This window comes from Myotis lucifugus, unplaced genomic scaffold (assembly GCF_000147115.1).
Source record: "Myotis lucifugus unplaced genomic scaffold, Myoluc2.0 scaffold_531, whole genome shotgun sequence".
NCBI classification, from domain to species: Eukaryota; Metazoa; Chordata; class Mammalia; order Chiroptera; family Vespertilionidae; genus Myotis; species Myotis lucifugus.
In genome coordinates, this window is record NW_005871579.1 from 69,925 (window position 1) to 85,883 (window position 15,959).

At 54.0% G+C, this 15,959-nt stretch overlaps 1 protein-coding gene across 1 annotated transcript in view; it reads left to right on the top strand.

Moving 5' to 3' along the window:
• REEP1 (receptor accessory protein 1) overlaps positions 1 to 15,959 on the top strand; it is a 42,487-nt gene that overhangs the window by 20,034 nt on the left and 6,494 nt on the right. Inside the window, exon 5 of the mRNA XM_023745306.1 lies at positions 11,286 to 11,460. Coding sequence (XP_023601074.1) covers positions 11,286 to 11,460 — 175 coding nt within the window. The remainder of the gene's footprint in view (positions 1 to 11,285; positions 11,461 to 15,959) is intronic.

Genomic DNA, 15,959 nt, shown 5'->3' on the forward strand with positions numbered 1-15,959 from the left:
ATGAAGGACTGTCCTGGCCCATAGAGCAGTTCTTAGCATTGAGTGGCTTTGGAGATAAGGAGACGGGGTTAAAAACCCCAGCTCCCCACTTACTGATGAGCCCCTGAGCCTCAGCCTCTTCACCCGCAGAATGGGCACGAGAGTGGTGCCTCCCCAGGTCAGCTGAGACGATGCACATAGACTTCACAGGAGGTAGCGGTCCCACCGAGGGATTAATAAAGGTTGCCTGCTACTCCCCTCTGCTCAGGTTGGTTTGCTCTCTGAGGCTGATCATGGTCTTCTCTTCACTGTTGGACAGAATAAGAGAAATAAGTCAGATGCTGCCATTGGGCAGGTGTTTGCAATTCAGGAGAGTTTCCCACTCTGTGGATCAGCCTCTCTTCTCCGTCCCGGTCTGCCCTGCCGGTGCCGTGTCTCCCTGGGCAAGCACTTTCCTGCCCTGGGCTTGGTCCCTCCTGGCTCTGGGCCCGACTTCCCATGCAGCGACTTCTTTGTCCTCCTCAGCCTCGAGGTGAGCGGGTCCCCGTGGGGCAGCTTTCTACACATGAGCACCTGCCCCCTTCCCTCCTCCTCCTGTCCCCACCTGCCCCAGGAGAGAACGACAGGCAGACCGTGGTTGCTAGGGCAGGAAGGCACCTCGATGCCATCTTCTGTAGCCCGTGCTTCACAGGGGAGGACACGGAGGCGGGATGTGGAGTGGCTTGCCCAAGGTCATACAGCCAAGCTGGGCCAGGGCGAGAATCTCTAGCTCCCAGTCCAGCGTTCCTTGCATCTCTCTGAGCACCCCTGACCCCACTCCCCTCCACACACGCTGGACTGATGGCCCCTGACCGTTTTCTACTTAGGTCACACCACCAGGCCCCGAGGACCTGAGCTGAGGGCCTGATCTGCCCCTGAGAATTTAGAGTCAGCCACAGCCCTGGATACTTTTCAGGTTGGCTGCCTGCCTTCTGACCATTTTATGTCAATAAAATGGTCAGAAGGCAGTTAAGAAGGTGCATTAATATGCAAAGCCAGCCAGCAAGTGCTGCCAAGGCGGCCCCCTCTTGGCCTCGAGGCGAGGCTGGGGCAGCACTTCAGTGCAGGAGGGGGTCCATACCAGGTAAAGGGATGTGGGCCGCAAGCACCTGTTACCATGAGATCCGGTTCTTCAGCCCTGAGGATAGCGTGGGCACGTGTGTAAGTCTCACTCCAGCTCCACTGCACTGACAGCCGAGCAAGCTCCCCTGGTGGATGCTCTCAGTCCTTCCTTCCCTCTCATGTCCCTCCCAGCAGGTGCAGTGCCACCTTTCCCTGCAATGAAGAGCTCTGCTGGCCGTTAACCTCCCCCAGGGCCTCCTCTCCCAGGAGGAAGCCTGGAGCAGGCGAAGCTCCCAGCTGAGACAGTTCACCTCAGTGGGGGGCATCTGCCTGCAAGGGCAGGGATAGCCCCGAAATCCCAGCACCTGGGTGCTGGCCGGCCCCCGGTGACCAGGCCCTGGTCTGGTGTCCAGGGACCTAACTCATCTCTGCGTATCATTATTCAGCACAGCCCTGCCTCACCCCCGGCCCTGCTGCTGAGCTCAGCGCCCCTTCTCTCAGCCCCTGTGTCCAGCCTGTTCCAAACCAGCCGCCTCTCAGCGGTTCATCTCCCACTCAGGGCATTTCCCAGAAGGGAGGCTAGGAAACAGTCTTGCTTCCAGACATCCCTGTGCCCCGCCGCAGCCTGAGGGAGGAGGAGAGAGCAGGTCTCGGCGGCTCTCCGGGTGCGCCACATGGTGCGCTACATGGTGCGCTACACGGTGCCTCCAGGATGTTCTCCTTATTCTAAAGTCCTGCTTCCTTCACAGCGCTCACTGCTCAGAACCTTCAGCAGGCTCTCATCAGAGCTCACACGTAGGCAGCCCAGTACACGTTTCCCAGGCCTCTCTCTCATTCCTCACTGGCCTTAGACCCTCTCAGACTGGTCCAGTCCCCGTTTCCCACGTGCTCCTCGGTTTTCCACTCCCGTCTTGGCCCTACCACTCACCAGCCACAGTCTCCTTCCCTTTCTGTCTGACCATGCAGTCCTTGCCGTGCTCAAGCTTGAACTCCTGTATGAGGCCTCCCCGGAGGCGTTTCGACCAACAGTGCGTCTCTCCCTCCCCTGATTTCCGTCACGCACCTGGTCATCTTTGTCATTTGCCGGACTTGTGTGCATTTATGTCCTGATGCCCCAGCTACACTGTGAGCTCCTTGGGAGTAGGAACCATATCAAGTTTTATTTCATTTTGTTTCTCTGCAGAGATTCACACAGAGCTTTGTAAACATCACTGTTTCCTGCAAATTAGTGAGTGAATGAATGAGTGAGTGAATAAATTAATGAATGAATTAGTGAGTGAATGAATGAGTGAGTGAATAAATTAATGAATGAATGAATAAATTAATGAATGAATGAATGAGTGAATGAACGAGTGAGTGAATGAATAAATGAGCGAGTGAGTGAGTGAATGAACGAGTGAGTGAATGAATAAATGAGCGAGTGAGTGAATAAAGAAATGTGTCAGTGTAGGAGGCGAGGGTACCATGGCTCCCTCCAATCCCGTTTTGTAGGCTTGGTGCCCATGGCATTTTTTCTTTTCCCCTTATCAGGTGGCTCGACTCTTTCATTTTGTCTACTCTTTGGACCTCAGAGAAGGGCAGGTAACCCCGCTGAGAGGTGTGACTAACTCCAGACTGATCCAGTGGGGTAGAGAGGCCAGCAGCCCCCACAACCCACCCGCGCATGGTCTGGATCAGTGCCAGGTGCCTCCCGCTGACACCTGTGTGTGTGCGTATGCCTTAATCCCAGGGCCGGTCCCACTTCTCCGACCTTCCGGAGCCTCTCACTGCATTAATTGGGTAGCGCCTAACTTACCCATCTGACTTTCTTTTTCTTCTCTCTGATGCCTGGGACGTGAATTCAGTTTGGTGATTGCTGCTCTAGTGGGGAGTAGGCCTCTCTTGTTTGTTACTCCCTGTCATGTCACAGACACGGCGGTCTTCACGCAGCATGTGGTGAGGAGCCCGCCTGGCCCGCTGTGGAGCATGTGGGGCTGAGGGAACTGCCAGTGAGGTGGCCGCACCGGGGTCCCAGACGGAACTACTAACTCTGAATGGCTAGTGGGAAGTGTGGCCGTGCTGGTGGCTCTGCTGTCCATTGCCTGTCGCACTAAAACCTCTTGTCTGTACTCTCATTGTTGACAGTTGAGGGGATCAGACACGCATGAGGTGAGATGGGCTGAAATGTGTGCTCGGCAGCAGAACCCGGACACCCTCCTCCCCCGTGGCGCTGTGTCCCTCTGGAAGCGGGGACCTCATCAGGGGCTTGCAGACAAGCTCAACTGCTGTGTTAGTCAGGGCTCAGGGACCAGCCTGCAGGCATTCTATCGGTGGTGAATTGTTTCACTTGGATTACCAGGTCACAAAAGTCTGGGTCTTCTCTGAATTACGCCCCCCCCCCCAAGAAAACATTGAAACATACAGAATTGGCTGTGTGTTGGCTACATGGCTTTCTTACCCTTTACAAACTGGGGGAAGGATTAGAAATTAAAGCTCTCAGATTAATAGAAAATTTAGTGACACACTTTACCTCTTGAAGTTCAATTTTCTAAGAGTGTTACTTAGGAAAAAAGATTAATCAAGAATAGCCCTAGCTGGTTTGTCTCAGTGAATAGAATGTCAACCTGAAGACCAAAGGGCATTTACCTTGGTTGCAGGCTCCTCCCCAGCCCGGGCCCTGTCAGGGCTCGTGCAGGAGGCAACCAGTCGATGTGTTTCTCTCACATTGATGTTTCTTTCTGTCTGTCCCTCTCTCTTCTACACCCCCTAAAAGTCAATGGGAAAATATCCTCGGGTGAGGATTAACAACAACAATAATGGTAACCAGGAATATCATTGCCTTTGCCCCCAAGATACTTGTGTGGAATTTTTGCCGTTCTGGGGAGCACCTCTGGGAGAACCACTGGGCCTCATGGGCTGTCCTGCCCAGAAAGCAGCAGGTTGGGCCAGTTAGAGCAAACAGCACGTAAACTGAGGGGAGCAAAGAGCCCCAAGAGCCGACAGCACAAGCAGGAGATTGGCTTCACGGGAGGCTGTGAGAGGTTCTTCCAGGAGGGGTGCTGAGGACAGTGCTGACTTGTGCTGTGACACCCCCAGGGGCAGGTGCTCAGATGTGCCTGGAGGAGGCTGACCTGAATTCATTAAATGGCCCCCAAATGCTTTTCTTAGCTTTTCCTGTGGCTCATATTCTGAATTCAGTGGTGACTGGGGGGAATTTATACAAGACATTTAAAAAACACACACACATGGCCTCGCTGGCACGGTTCAGTGGTCGATCGTCGACCTATGAACCAGGAGGTCACGGTTCGATTCCCGGTCAGGGCACATGCCTGAGTGGTGGGCTCAATCCCAGTGTGGGGCGTGCAGGAGGCAGCCGATCAGTGATTCTCTCCCATCATTGTTTCTATCTCTCTCTCTCGCTTTCCTTCCCTCTCCGAAATCAATAAAAATATGTAAACACACACATGCAGGGACTTTTTCACCCTTCCTCAGAGTTACCTTGGGGGTGGGGGGAAGGCAACATGTACAGTGGGGCCTTGACCTTGGGGGTGGGGGGAAGGCAACATGTACAGTGGGGCCTTGACTTACGAGTTTAATTCGTTCCGAGACCGAGCTCGTTAAGGAGCTCGTTAACTCAAATTACTCTATCAACTCAATGCAAAAAATCGGCGGAGAGACAGCTGGTATCTCAAAAAACTTGTTAGTCAGGACACTCGTAAGTCAAGGCCCCACTGTATTCTAGAGATTTACAAAGATTTTTATCTTTATTTATTTTTGTAAATATGTTTTTATTGAGTTGAGGCAGGGGGAGAGAGAGAGAGAGAGACATTGATGTGAGAGGGAAACATCGCTTGGCTGCCTCCTGCACACGCCCTGCTGGGGATGGAGTCCTGACTGGGAATCCAACCGGCGACCTCTTGCTGCAGGTGCATGGGACAGTACCCAGCCAGCAGAGCCACACTGGTCAGGGCTCAAAGCATTTTAGAAACTCTCCTTTTAGAATTGCAGTCAGATTCAGACAGTGAGCCATGGGAGAGGGTCATACATTCTGGATCTCAGAATCTTCCAGGTCGGGGGGAATCTTGTTCCGCCCTTTAATTTCCCAATGAAACTGCAAGGCTGAGGGGGCCCCATGGGCTTTGCTGAGGTGAGGTGCTTGGGACTGCACGCCAGTGCATCACAGTTTCTGAAGGTGCCACTTCCTTCTCAGTTGTTTTTGTTTTGTTTTTAAGTGGTTCTTTTCTTTTTTTATGGCATTTCTCAGCATCATGCAAGCTCTGTGTTCACCAAATGGCGTCCTCCAGGTGATCTTGAGAGAGTGCCTTGGGAGTTGTTAAAAGTGAAATCGTAATGACTCCTTAATGGTTAATGCATCCGTGGTACAGAATTCTAAAAGCACAAAAGCGGGCATGTGGTGAGAGGAAGCTCGTTCCTGTTCCTGCCCTCCACTGACATGGCTACTTTATTTTATTATAGTTTTTTGTTAATCTTCACATGAGGATTTTTTTTTTTTTTTAGAGAGAATGAAAGGGAAGAGGTTTTAGAGAGAATGGAAGGGGGGAGAGAGAGAGAGAGAGAGACATGGATGTTAGGGACACATTGATTGATTGCCTCCCGCACCTGCCTTGACAGGGGCTGGGGATCAAACCTGCAATCCAGGTATGTGCCCTTGACCAGGAATTGAACCCATGACCATTTGGTCTGTGGGCTGATTCCCTAACCACTGAGCACACCAGCCAGGGCTGACATGGCTGTTCTGAAGGAAACCCTGTAACCTTTCAGCAGGCGCTTTCACTAGTCCCTTCATTTGGCCATTAGCACAGTGTACCTTGGATCCCCATCTCCTTAGCAGACAAAACTTCCAAGACCTCATCTGGGATGGACTGAAGTGGCAGCTCTGAGTGGTGACAGCTCCCACCTGCTTCCCATCTTCACCTCCACCCCCACCCAAGTCCTCCAAGGCCAGGTCAAGTGCAGTCTGCTCTGGACACCTTGCCTCTCAGATGTGTGCCCTGTGTCCTGTGCACCCGGTAGACCTCTGGCATCTTTCAGACATTCCTGTGGACAAAGCCCAATTCTCTGTTCAGTGGGGTGCTCTTCAGGGCTGGGACCCTGGCGATGCATTGGGGTGGGGGGTTCCTGCCGCCCTGTTTTACCCAGGAGCTTGCTCAGTAAATGGCCATGTGTTCATTCATTCAAGTCCTTGACCCCCTAATGTGTGTTGGGTGGAGTAGGGGAGTGCCAAAGCTGCCATAGTAAATAAACAATCTAGAGGGGAAGGCAAAACAACGAACAAGCCAACAGTCAAATACGATTGTGTGGAGCACAGCAAATACGCACAGACTGCGCTGAGGGCATGACGGGAGCTGAGCCGGCTAGAGAACGCTCCTCTGAGGAAAGCAACCATTTCGCATTGAATCTAAAGATAATCATCTTAATGTACCGCTAAGGAAGAAAATAGTGCCAATTAAGTTAGGACATAATGCTTTTCCACTTAGAATGTTTACGTCTCCTTGTTAAAAAGACTCTTGGACTTGTTTAGACATAGATTTTTCTGTGTCACTTTTGTTTTTTTGTTTTTTAAATCTATTTCTTTATTGATTTCAGAGAGGAAGGGAGGAGAGAGAGATAGAAACATCAACGATGAGAGAGAATTATTGATTGGCTGCCTCCTACACGCCCCCCAATGGGGATCAAGCCTGCAACCCAGGCATGTGCCCTTGGCCGGAATCGAACCCGGGACCCTTCAATCCGCAGGCTGACGCTCTATCCACTGAGCCAAGCCGGCCAGGGCTCTGTGTCACTTTTGTACATACAGTGAAGGGGACCTATAAACACCATGTATTGGCTGAGGTCTTCCTAACCTCACGTCTTCGCTTTCAGAGTCTCACTCCTCTGAATCACTTTTCAGCTCAGCTGATCCGCACCATTTATGGCCTTGCCGCTGGGCTCGCTGGCCTCCCTGCGTGAGGGTGATGCAGGGCCATGTCTCCGTTTCCGGGAGGGAGTCAGTGCTGCTGCGGATTCCCCTCTGCCAGCTGGGATGCTGCCACTTTCTCGATCCTACCAGAAGGTGTCAGTGAAGTGCTGTAGAGTTTAACGACCTGGACTCGTTCTCCTCCAAGTGGTTCTAATTGGTTTGCTAATTGAACACGCAGGGGTGCCCGTCAGTCAGGCCATGGGGAGTGACAACCAAGGGCATGTGTGTGCAGGCAAGGACAGCGATGGCACCGCAGCAGCAATTGTAAGACCCACCCCAGTTGCAGATGAAGACTGTATGTCTCAGAATTGAGGAAATCAATTTAAAAATCTGTAAAAAAATCATTTCCAAGAAGTCGAGGAGTCAGTGGGCGCCGTCATTATCCCAGCGACTTAGTGATGCCGGGGCTCTGGGTGGGCGTCTCTGTGCGTCTCCGGGTCACAAGGTGGCAGTTGTGCCCCCTCGAAGGCAGAAGCAGGGAGCAGGGAGCAGCGTCAGGCCTTTCCCCTGTTATCAGGAAGAGGAAATACCTGCCCCAGAAATCCCTTAGCGGATTCACCTTCCCTCCCCTTGGCCAGGACTGCCTCGCCTGGCCATCCATGGCTACAAGGGAGGTTGGGAAAGCTGTTTTTTCTCATCATTTCAAGAATGGGGTTGGGGATGACGTTTGGATGGTCAACTAACAGTGTATCCCACTGTCGTCAGATACATCTGGGGTTCACTGAGTTAATCCAAAACACTGTAGGACTATCAAAGCTTTTAATATGGTAATGTGGCTCATCGAATTACGAATTACGGATATTAAGCTTTGCCAAACTTGGGGAATCCAAATTTATTTTTCTAAAATGGATAACCCAATTTTGCTTAATGCCAGTGAACAACGCTTGCTTGTTCCCAGAATAAGGAAGTGAAGGTTCCCGGGAGCGGAGCTGAAGTGGCCCCACCGGAGGGTTGGGTTTGTGGAGAGTGAATAGAAATGGGGCTTTGAGTGGAGACAGGGCAGGGCTGAGAGGCTTAGAGGTTAATGTTGACCATCTCGGCTGCTTTTGACGGGTACAGCTAATTTGTTTTCAAGAGCCTTGTGGCCCTGCCGCTGGGATTTCCTCGGAGTCAGGACTCGGTTGGTACCGAGCTATTATTACCTCCTCCTCTGTCCTAACCTCTGCCACTTCCAGTCTTCATGATGCCGGTGATATTGGAGCCCGGCTGGCTGGCTTCCGGGCGTGGATCGAGGCCTTTGTGAACTGGACTGGGTGATGCCTGCTGCCGCTGTCCCTCAGACACTGCTGAGCGTTGTGAGAGCTGGCAGGCCCACTGATGGTTAGTTCCTGGTCATCTATTGGGCTTGGGATCATGAAGCCCCTTCTCATCCTTTGGCCAGAAGTGATCTTTTCTCTTTTCTTTTCTTTTCTTTTCTTTTCTTTTCTTTTCTTTTCTTTTCTTTTCTTCTTTTCTTTCTTTTCTTTTCTTTTCTTTTCTTTTCTTTTCTTTTCTTTTCTTTTCTTTTCTTTTCTCTTCTCCTCTCCTCTCCTCTCCTCTCCTCTCCTCTCCTCTCCTCTCCTCTCCTCTTTTCTTTTCTTTTCTTTTCTTTTCTTTTTTAAATTTCCTCAGCAACTTGTGTGTCTTAGGCACAGCAGCATTTACCATCACAGGAGGTGACATTTGTTATTGTTGTTGTTAACCCTTGCCTGATGATATTTTTCCCATTGATTTTTAGAGAGAGTGGAAGGGAAGGGGAGAGACAGAGAGAAACATTGATGTGAGAGACACATCAATTGATTGCCTCCTGAATGCACCACTGGGGCTGGGGAACGAGCCTGCAACTGAGGTGTGTGCCCTTGACTGGAATTGAACCCAGGATTCTTCAGTCTGGGAGCCGACACTCTATGCACTGAGCCAAGTGGGCTAGGGCTCGAACAGTTACTATGCATTGGGCTTTGTCGTGGATTCTTCTATGGGCATAATCTCACTTAGTCCTCGCTGCCATCCTGCCGTGAGAACGCTCTTCTGCAGACGGGAGTCGTGAGGCGGAGAGCGGTTCAGGTCCCCCAGCTGTTGGGGATAAGGCTGCGTTTGAGTCCAGGGGTGACTCTAGAGCTGTTGCTCTTCATCTTCGATCTCCGAAGCTTCTGGTCTGGCACCTTTGTCTTACTTGGACATTAGTCTTTCCACATTTCGTCAGAAATCAAACTGTGTTTTTGGTATTTCCTAACAACACCCACACAGAGCCTTGCCCTCGATGGGAGATTACGGACCAGGTAAATGAATAACTGGGAGGGTAAATGGAAGCGCGAGTCAGGAGCGGTTTTCCTGAATGTTAAGCTAACATTGAATTACTCCTTTATAATGATCAGAGTATTTTCTCTCTTTTCAGAATTAGTTTTTGTTCTTTAGCCATCTAATTTCTTCTAAATTCTAGATATCTAGATTCCAGAATGTTCTGAGTAAAATAATCATGGCTCATTGCTGATAGACTTGGAGAGCAGCTGGGCAGCGGGTCCTCCCTCGTGCTCTTGGCAGAGACCACCCAGCGTTCATGTCTAGACGGTGAGGCCTCAGACCCCATGTCCCTGGTTCCAGAGCAGGTCTGAGTGACTGGGGTGATTGCTGCCTTTTTTCACATAACGTCCTCCCAAACCCCTTCGCCTGGATTTATCTTTCTGATCGTATATATTTGATTATTTAAACAGGTTTCTTTCCGTTGTTCGTTTCTTGGAGGCATTGTCTTCATACCTTTGGGAGGCGAAGGACTTACCTTTTCATTTTAATGTTTTATTCCGACATTCCTTCTAAACCTGTCCACACGCCCCTGTTCCCTCCCCTCTCAGGAGCTCAGGCGCACTTGCTCCTTTGTCAGCGGCTCTCTCTGAGGTCAGACGGTGAACTGCTGTGCTCTGGTGGCCCGTTTTCATTACTGTTTTCTTATTAAGTAAAATGAAAGAATTCCCCAAACCCTGCTGCCGCCTCTGAAAGCCTCTGACAAAGCTTGTTTGTTTCATCAGGCCCCCCTCCCCCCGCCACCTCCCGCCACACACACACACACACACACACACACACACACACACCCAGCCCCAGCCCAGGGCACTCCTGTTAGCCATCTCATTGACTTTGTGCTGATGTGTCCTTTCTGTTGTTTGTAGTGCTTTATTGTCCCCAAGCCCTTCAGCCCTCCAGAGCCACTCTTCCCTCATATGCAAATGCATGTCCCGTTCCCATCCCCCACCGTCCCAGGTACCTGTGGGAAGGCTGACGCCCCCAGTATTTCTGAAGCCCAGAGTTCATTCCTTTGCTTGGTGGTTACTTGCCTGTCACCTTTCATTCAAATCTCAACCCAATTCTCAACAACCCAGTCTCCTACCAGCCTCCCCCCCACCCCTCCCCCCAGCTCTCCTTCTTCCCCAAACACGGTCCCCCTGCAGCCCCGAGGCCCTAAAGCACCGCCCTGTCCCTGAGCCTCTCGCTGACCCCTTTCAGGGACACCCATTCTCCCCTGCAGGCAGCCAGGACCTTCCCTTCAGAACTGTAGTGGGTCGATCTTGCTTCCTGAACACAAGAACAGTTTCCCCGTGGGCTGAACTCCACGGCTCCCTCCCAACATGCAGTGGTTACAGCCAGCAGGGTTTCTCCACGTCCTATTTCCTTCCTGCTCCATCCCCTTCGGGTATTTCATGAAGCTCCAATGCCACGGGGGGGGGGGGGGGGGGGGGGGGGGGGGGGGGGGGGGGGAAATTTCCCCAAAACCAGCGCCGTGGAGCAGATAAAAAGAAATTGCCGCTGTCGCACCAATTAGAAGAACTGTTCCGTGTTTCCCTTCCCGATGAAAAAGAGTATGGGTGGGACACCCATATTACTAGGTTCTGATTTTCTAACCAAATACTGGAGTACTGAGGGCTGAAGAAGAGGTTTCAGTCTATAAACCCGAGGAGCAGCGGTCAGGCCCTGGGAGCAGAGCTGCAGGCGATGGCACATCCTCAGCCCGGGTCTGGGTTGTCCGTCTGCGGCTCCTAGAGGCAGCCGAAGGGGAGGAAGGAGCTGGAGCCAGAGCCAGAGGAGCACTTGCTGAGCCCGCAGTGGCCCTGGGATAGTCCCGACCTTGACCCTCAGTGTTTCCAGCAAGTCCCTCCGGGTCTCTGTTCCCACCTCGCTGACCGGCAGAGCTTCCTGTTGGCTTTGTCATGCCTCTCCCACCACTGCCCCTGGTCCGTGGTCCGGCCTCTGACGTGTGTCCCTCCTGTGTTGTGCCCAGGGACAGGGTGCCTTATCGGAGAGACTCCGGAGCTTCAGCATGCAGGACCTCACCACCATTCGGGGAGACGGTGCCCCTGCGCCCTCAGGCCCCCCTCCCGCGGGGTCCGGGCGGGCCGGCAAACAGGGCCAGCCCAAGATGTCCAGGAGTGCTTCTGAGAGCGCTGGCAGCTCAGGTATGTCACTCCCCTCCTCCCCGTCCACCTCCCCAGCCTCACTTCCACGGAGGGGCCCAGTCCACTGTGTGCCTGTCACTGGGCCCTGGCCCAGGGGCTTGCCACCAACACAGAGTTCACCAGACCATGCCGGGCCGGCCACGGGCAGAGCACCCCTGCGGCCAGGACAGGGAGCTGGCCTGTGGACTCTGACTGGGGCAGGTGTGGGTCACCTGCACCACATGCGATTGCCTGGGGGCTGGGGTGGTTGGGTCGCAGTGCCTGGACCAAACCTGAAGGCGGCAGGCACAGCTGGCCGGGCCCAGGCAGCCCTCTCTGCCCTCCTCCTCTCTGACCTCCCTCCCAGGAGGGCTTCCTGTCTGGAGTACCTGAGGGCCCCTCCCACCTACCCAGGACTGTGGGCTCCATGGTTCCTTTCACCTGCACGATTACTTCCGGTCCCCTCTGCTCTGAGGTCTCAGTCCTGGGGAGGCTCGGGCTTTACGGAAACTGCACCTCTGCCTCTGCCTCTGGTTGTCAGACTCCGGGCACGAGGTGGCCTGTATTAGGACTGACCTGGGGACCTGGCAGCTGGGCCCACCTGCAGAGATCCTGAGGTCGGGGTGAGACCCAGAGGCGGTGCAGCGTGCCGGGACATCTGGCCCAAGCCTGGGTTTCAGGCTTGTGAAGGCGGGGCATGGGTCAGGGTAGGGAGCTGGGCCCGGACTCAGGATTTCGCAGGCTGTTCCTTGGGGGAATGCAGGGACCTTGGTCCCCAGGAGCTGAGCACGGCCACTGCGGGCAGAGGGTGCTGGTGAAGGGGCAGGAGACAGGTCTGGGTGGCCGCCTCTGCCCTCGCCCTTGTGGGACATGGAGCTTCGGGTGGGAATTGGGCCGTTTGTTTGGAACCTGTGGCTATGATGTGAGCCTGGTGGCTGCCTTGCTCTTACATGTAGCAACAGGGACATCCAGGCCACCTGGACCCTGATTGTGAGGTGCAGCCTGCAGGTGGCACCTTGGCCTGAGCCCCAGGGAGCCCGCCTGCCTTTGGGAGGTCTTGGGTGTGGCTGGGAAAGGAGCCCTGTGGCCTCCCAGCGAATGCCAGCCAGGCGCCATCCAGGGAAGGCCGGCCAGCCCAGAGCCAGCCTGTGTCCACCAGGCTCCTCACCTCTCAGCATAACCCTTCACCGGCCCCAGGGTGGAAGACTGACTTTCCTGTTGGAGAGGAAGTGTTTATTTTAACCCTCGCAGGGCTGGGAGGCGAGGCGTGGCCATGGCAGGGCCGGCCCCCTGAGGGAGAGGTTACCTCCTGGGGAACCCGCCCCAGGAGAACTTAGAATGGAATCCCAGAGGCCAGGCCGGGAGGGACTCAGGGGCCACTTAGTCTAACCTCTGATTTTACCAACAAAAGGACAAAGGCCCAGGGAAGGGAATCGCCACCAGTGTCACCTGCGGGTGGCCTTCTCCTTGGCCTCCTGGCTCCTGGGCCAGTGCCCTCTGTTTGCTCACTGACCACCCAGGTTTCCTGAACATCTAAGCTTCTGACCCACTGGGCACCCTCTCAGGGACAGGGAGGGAGTGGAATCAGGTATCGCCTCCACCTTGAGCAGCTCATTGGCTACCGAGCCTCAAAGGCAAGCTGTCATTGGGAAGAAAAAAGGGCCCCAACTCTGTGAAGCTCAGAGGGCAGAGCAAGCACCGATGGCGTGGAGTTCCAGGGAGGATCACCTATTGGCTGTGTGGCCTGGACAAGGGTTTACTCTCCCTGCGCCTGAGGTTCCTTACCCGTGCGCGAGGACTGACAGCTCCCATCTGCGGGGTTATGAGGATTCTCGGGAAATAACCATGTAAAAGCGCTTCGGACCAGGCCTGGCACTCTCTGTAGTCGCTGCCGTTACTGTCCTTGTTATTTCATTCACCTGCGAAAGCACTTTATAACATGAAAGTGTCCAGGAGAGAACGAGCTGCCTGTGAGGCAGTGAGACCCCCGGCATTGGAAGGGCCCAAAGCAAAGTTGAATGATGTTGTGTTGGTGTTGGCCCCGCCCTCACTGCAGTGACCTGCTCTGACACCCCCGGGAGGCAGTGGGGAGGGCCCTGGCTGCAGGCCAAGCAGGTGGCGCTCCGTGGAGAACCCAGACCCCCTGTGCTGCCGTGTGGCCCAGCTCTCCGTACTGCCCGCCCTGGGCCTGGGCACCTGTGTCTCAGGGACAGAGAGTGGAGGTGCTGGACCAGCAGGGAGGACAAAGGCCATGTGGCCTTCTTCCCAGCTGTTCTGGGAGCTAAAACAAAAGTTATCTCAGAAAGAAAGACAAGGTGAAAGATGGCCCAAGGCCTGAGCCTGGGGCAAAGGCGCCCCAATCTGGGGCCATCAGAACCCCTGAGTTGAGGGGTGGGGTGCCTAGGAGGAAGTCTGGCAAAGAAGGCCCAGCCCCACAGGCTGGCGTGCCTTCCCAGCCCCCATGTGGGCCTTGGACATGGGTGTGGTCTGGTAGGAGAAAGGCCCGAGCCTGGGCTGCCATCCTGGCCGGGCGACACTGACCTGTGCAGGCAGCACAGCGAGGAGATGTCACCAAGGGTCGCCACACGTGTTCCCCTGGGCCTTTCTCGGAGTGATAGCCCAGGAGGTCGCTGCCAGATTTGACCTCCGCACAGAAGATGAGCCCAATCTTAAGTTTTCTCTGCCAGTGAAAGGTCACAGTCCCTGTTCAGCCTATGTCTTAGGGCTGTAGGGAGAGCAAACAAGTAATTTGCAAACCCTGGATGGTAGCAGGAGTTAAGGCAACCTGGGAGAAGACAGTTGTGTGCAGCCAACAGTTCCAGTGCTTACTGTTTGATCCTGAAAACATGATGCCTAGTGAAAAAAGTACAAAATAGAATGAGATCTTATTTAACAAGCCATCCTGTATAATAAAAGGCTAATATGCAAATTGATGTAACAGTAGAACAACAGGTTGCTATGAAGCGCAATGACCACTGGGGGGCAGACACTTAATGCAGGAACTGTCCCCTTGTGGTCAGTGCACTCCCACAGGAGGAGTGCTGCTGAGCCAGAAGCCGGGCTCACGGCTGGCAAGTGCAGCGGTGGTAGTGGGAGTCTCTCCCGCCTCCGTGGCAGCGCTAAGGATGTCTGACTGACGGCTTAGTCCCGCTCCTGGTGGGGCAGGGGGAGCGGGCCTAAGCTGTCAGCCGGACATCCCCAGAGGGCTTCCGGACTGTGAGAGGGTGTAGGCCGGGCTGAGGGACTCCTCGAGTTCATGAATTTTGTGCACCAGGCCTCTAGTGTAAAATAAAAACATATGCCCAATGTGCAAAAGAACAATATGGAGTTTGCAAGAACACATTGCCCTCCTTAGAGAATGAACTGGGAGGTGTTTTGTCAGGCACCATTTGTTGAAAGACACTGGAGCCTGTGAAGGGTACAGAGGGAGCTGAAAGGATGATTGTTGCTTTCCCTGAATGTGGAGACAGTCAGCATGTATTTAGTGAGCACCTGCTGTATATCAAGGCCTGGGTGTACACCAAAACCAGTGGAGTGTGCAAAACAGCAAATTAGGCCTTCGACCAAATGGCCAGACACAAGCATTTGGGGGGTCAGAGGTCAGGCTGAGGTTTCATAGAGGTCACTCTGCCCTGAAAGGTGTAGAAAGGAGGGGCTTCTGGGTGGAGTTTACTTCCCAGAGGGAATTTTGACCCCAGCCCCTGCCTTCCCTATGGCTGCCGGATACAAGAACTAACCTCTGTGGGCTGGGCAAGGGCATTTTCCAGCTGCTGGGTTCATAACCCGAGAGGAAGCTGCATCTGGAATGATCCCCTCCCCTGCGTGGTGTCCACATCCCTGGGACCCCGATATTGAACGCACTGGCACCCCACACTTCCCCGGGGCCTCCCTGTGTGCCTGGGCGGTTCCTGTCGGAGGGTTATCACTGATGGTGCCCCATCCCCACAGTGTGCACCTGCTGCTCCACCTGCAGGACCAGGAAAGGTGAGTAAGCAGCCGTCTGCGTGCGCTGCCCTCGCCGCGGGAGGAGGCTCTAACCTCACGCTGGCACCTGACCCGGCTCCCTTTCAGCTGCATGGTCTGGGGGGAGGGGTTAGGAGGCTAACCCCTTAGAACAGCAAACCTGCGTTAGCTTACGGTGTCTGCGGCTTCACTAGGCAGATGTGGCTCAGGGTCTCGAGTTGTAGTAGGATGTCGGCCAGGGCTGCCGTCACCTGAAGGCCAGATGGGCTCGAGGATCCTCTTACAGGGTGGCTGTCTCATTGGAGGCCTCAGTCCTTACCACACGGGCCTGTCTAGGCAGCGTGAGTGCCCTTACAGCATGGCAGCTGCCTTCTCCAGAGTGGAGAGAGAGAGAGAGAGAGAGAGAGAGAGAGAGAGAGAGAGAGAGAGAGAGAGAATGAATGAATATGAATGAGTGAATGCAGGAAGTCACGGCACCTGTTAGGACCCAGTCTTGGAAGTTGCACGTCACCATTCTGCCTTGTTCTGTTGGTTGGATGTGAGCCTGTAGGTTCAGC